General features: G+C 42.9%; 1 protein-coding gene across 1 annotated transcript in view; it reads right to left on the bottom strand.

Moving 5' to 3' along the window:
* Positions 1-1,895: 1,895 nt before the first annotated feature.
* Positions 1,896-3,219, bottom strand: part of LOC103256124 (peroxisomal biogenesis factor 19-like) — a 2,287-nt gene continuing 963 nt past the window's right edge. Inside the window, exons 2-4 of the mRNA XM_008054017.2 lie at positions 2,959-3,135; positions 2,679-2,723; positions 1,896-2,518 (exon numbers count right to left, since the gene is read on the bottom strand). Of these exons, the coding sequence (XP_008052208.1) occupies positions 2,435-2,518; positions 2,679-2,723; positions 2,959-3,135 (306 nt within the window). The 3' untranslated portion in view covers positions 1,896-2,434. The remainder of the gene's footprint in view (positions 2,519-2,678; positions 2,724-2,958; positions 3,136-3,219) is intronic.

Below are 3,219 nucleotides of genomic sequence, written 5' to 3'. Positions count from 1 at the left end.
TCCTCACACAACCAGAAAACGGGACATATATATCAAACAACATTCATGGGACATCGGACAACAGGCAACTAAGAACTGTCAATTGAGGTGAGGGCTACAGTTGCCCCAGCTTATTGCTGGAAGCATTTTCTAGGCCATAGCATAGGGAGGGGAATCCCAAGTAGGGCCATGTGGTCAATCTCCCTGAGTTGAAGAGAAAGAGTAGAGGATCCAGTGAGGCCAGGGCTACTGGAATTTATGGGGAAGCAGGATGAAGCTACACAGATGAGTCCTGAGTATGCCTAAACACTGACCTATTTGTGCTGAGAGGAAACCACCCAAAATTGGAGAAATAACTACCAGAAAGGAGTACATAGAACAATTTCTAGGGTTCACACAGGGCTGGGTATAGTTTGTGTTCCCACAGCCAGTGAAGAACAGGCTCTTAATACATGTGATAATCAGTAAAGTCCCCAGAAGCACATTGATTTAATAGTGGGGCCAAATTAGCCCTAGAACAAAGGCTGCTCTGGACCAGCCCTAACAAAACTTAAAAACAAGTCTCAAGAGGATCAACTGGATTCCAAAGGATTTAACTGCATGCCAAAACAAAATCCAATACTATTAAGAGGAATAAAACAAAATCCAGCAACCAATGGCATAAAAATCACAATATTCAATTACAACTTACCAGACATGCAAAAATATGACCTATAACCATAAGAAAAATCAGCTAATAAAAAAGACTCAGAAATCATAGAAGTGGTAGAAATAAGAGACAGGAACATTAAGATATCTTTTATAGGTTTGATCTACATGCTCAAGGTAGAGGAAAACATGACCAAGATAAGGAAAGAAAAGGAAGACATAAAATGTTGAGAGTGCTGATTTATTTCTTCATTCTAACAATTAGGAACATGGTGTTGTACTAGGCACTGGGATAGCAGAGATGAGTAAGTAACAGCCTCTGCTCTCCTGCAGTTTATCATTTAGTAGAAAAGGTAGATGTTAAAACCATTAAATATGATAGAATGTGATGAATGTCAGTGGAGTTTTGGATAAAGTTGTGGAGGAACACAGAAAGGTGGGGTGTAATTACCTACAATAGGGGGTAGGGAGTATGTTTGGGGTCCTTTATGTTATCCTTGGGATAAATAATAATAGCAAATTTCATGCAACAAGAATATTGCCAGATATCTATTATGTGCTGAAAACTGTTAGAAGCTTAGGAGCAAAATGGAGAAATAAAAATAGAAATGAAGCTTAACCTAAAGGTTAACATTTATTGACTATTGAATACTTTCTATCATTTTGTCTTCATAACAACTCTGCAGGTACTCACTCTGGTAGATCACATTAATGTTCCCTAATTCTTCACTCCTCTCTGTATCCCCTCTCTTTGACTTGTGACTTTGAAGTTCTTTCCACTAAATAATCAGAACTGATTTCCCTGCCCCATCACTTGTTATTTGGTCTCATGACTTGCTTTGGCTGATGAAAAGTTAGCGAATGTGATGTGACCAGACGTGAAAAATGTTCATTTGGCCTTGTTTTCTTGTGTATATGTCAGTATGAGGGGAAGAACCTGCCTAAAACTAGAAACAGGATGAGAGGCAAATAGCATAGAGGAATCACAGCCACAGACCGGCAGTGAGAAACAGTACCACTAAATGAAAGCCACCCTAGATCAGTTGAACTCCAGTCAACCCACAGATGAATAACCCCCCCAAAATGGCTATTGTTTCATGCCACTTACATTTTGTGCTTGTTTGTTAAACAGCAATGTCTGACTGATATGCACTATCAGATGAAGTGACGGAGATTAAGTGGCACAGCTAGAGGAATACTCCCAGTAAAGAGTAGAGTCCGGAATGAAACAGGACTCCTATCTATCACTGTACACAAAAATCAACTCTAAAAGTCCTTTCTTTTTAGGTAATTCAGGATGGTTTGTCTGAAGGTGAGTATGGTAACAGACCTGTAGCCACAGTCCAGGTTGCTTCTCTCCATTCCCAAAGGTCCTACCGAGAGGACTATAGAAATACAGAGTCCCAGGACTCTGCCCCTGCTCCCCAGGTACAAGAGAGGGAGTGGAAACAAGGCACAAAGACCCGGGGCATAAAGGTGAACATCCATGTGGCCACATATCATAACATTACTGCAGGAGAGGAAAGAAGATACGTGCCCCCCAAAAGAGAGACCTTCCTTCATTCGGCCTGTGATCGTGGCAGAAACCACAATGGAATAGGGCTCACAGAAAAGGCCTGCGAAACAGACCCTATTCCTAGGAATCAGAGAAAATGCCTCAGCTGGTATGGCACAATCTTGAATGAGATGACAGAGGGCAGCGGGCAGACCGCTCCCGCAGACGACACTCCTGCCTCAGCTCCCAATGGTTCTGCTGACTCCAGATGTTCCCCATGGATGGGACTCAGGGAAGAAAACGTGTTGTGTTTCACATGATCAGACACTGTTCGCCATTGGCACCTGGTGGGCCCGAAAGATTGAGGGCATCCAGGTCAAAGTTGAGGCCAGGAGGCTGGAGAAGAGATGAAGGGACTCAGATAACTGCTCATATTTCCTGTCAGTTTCTGTGTCCATACCCAGTGGACACATTATCACCTTAGGTGAAATCACTAGAGGTCATTAAATTCTGGATACCAAGGGTCAGATCAAAATCTAGGAGGACATATACTCACCATCTCCCCAGCCAGTTCTTTTGGAGGATGACCCAAATCCTGTAGCTGGAAGATAAGGAAAGAGGAACATGAGACAGAGAAAATCCCAGAAAACAACAGAGGATCCCAGAGGGGATGTAATTAATAAATTCTCTGATTTCTTCTGAGAACTGTACTATGTGGCCTCCCTTGTCATCCCTCTTCTACCCAGATTTGGCATTACAGCATCCTTCCCAGATACCTCCCTCCACTGAACACCTAAGTGAACAGCACCAGCAGGCAGAGGACGAGGAGGCCTTACCTGCTGCATAAGATCAAGCACCTTCTCAAAACGAGCTTTTTGTGTGGCTTCACTGTCTGTAGGAGTCTCTGCCTCAAATTGCTCACATATTTTGCCCATGACACTGTGCTGTTCCTGGTATTTTTCAAATTGCTCTGGAGGCAGAGATTCCCGGTGACTCTGCAGCCATTCTGGATACTAAGGAAAGATAGAATGGGCGGGGAAGAATTAAGTGGGCAATGGTTAATACTTATGATATGAAAGGCAAGGGAACATAGAAGG

This window comes from Carlito syrichta, unplaced genomic scaffold (assembly GCF_000164805.1).
Source record: "Carlito syrichta isolate Samal-C Ts95f unplaced genomic scaffold, Tarsius_syrichta-2.0.1 Scaffold288951, whole genome shotgun sequence".
NCBI classification, from domain to species: Eukaryota; Metazoa; Chordata; class Mammalia; order Primates; family Tarsiidae; genus Carlito; species Carlito syrichta.
This window is presented reverse-complemented; position numbering and strand designations above follow the sequence as displayed.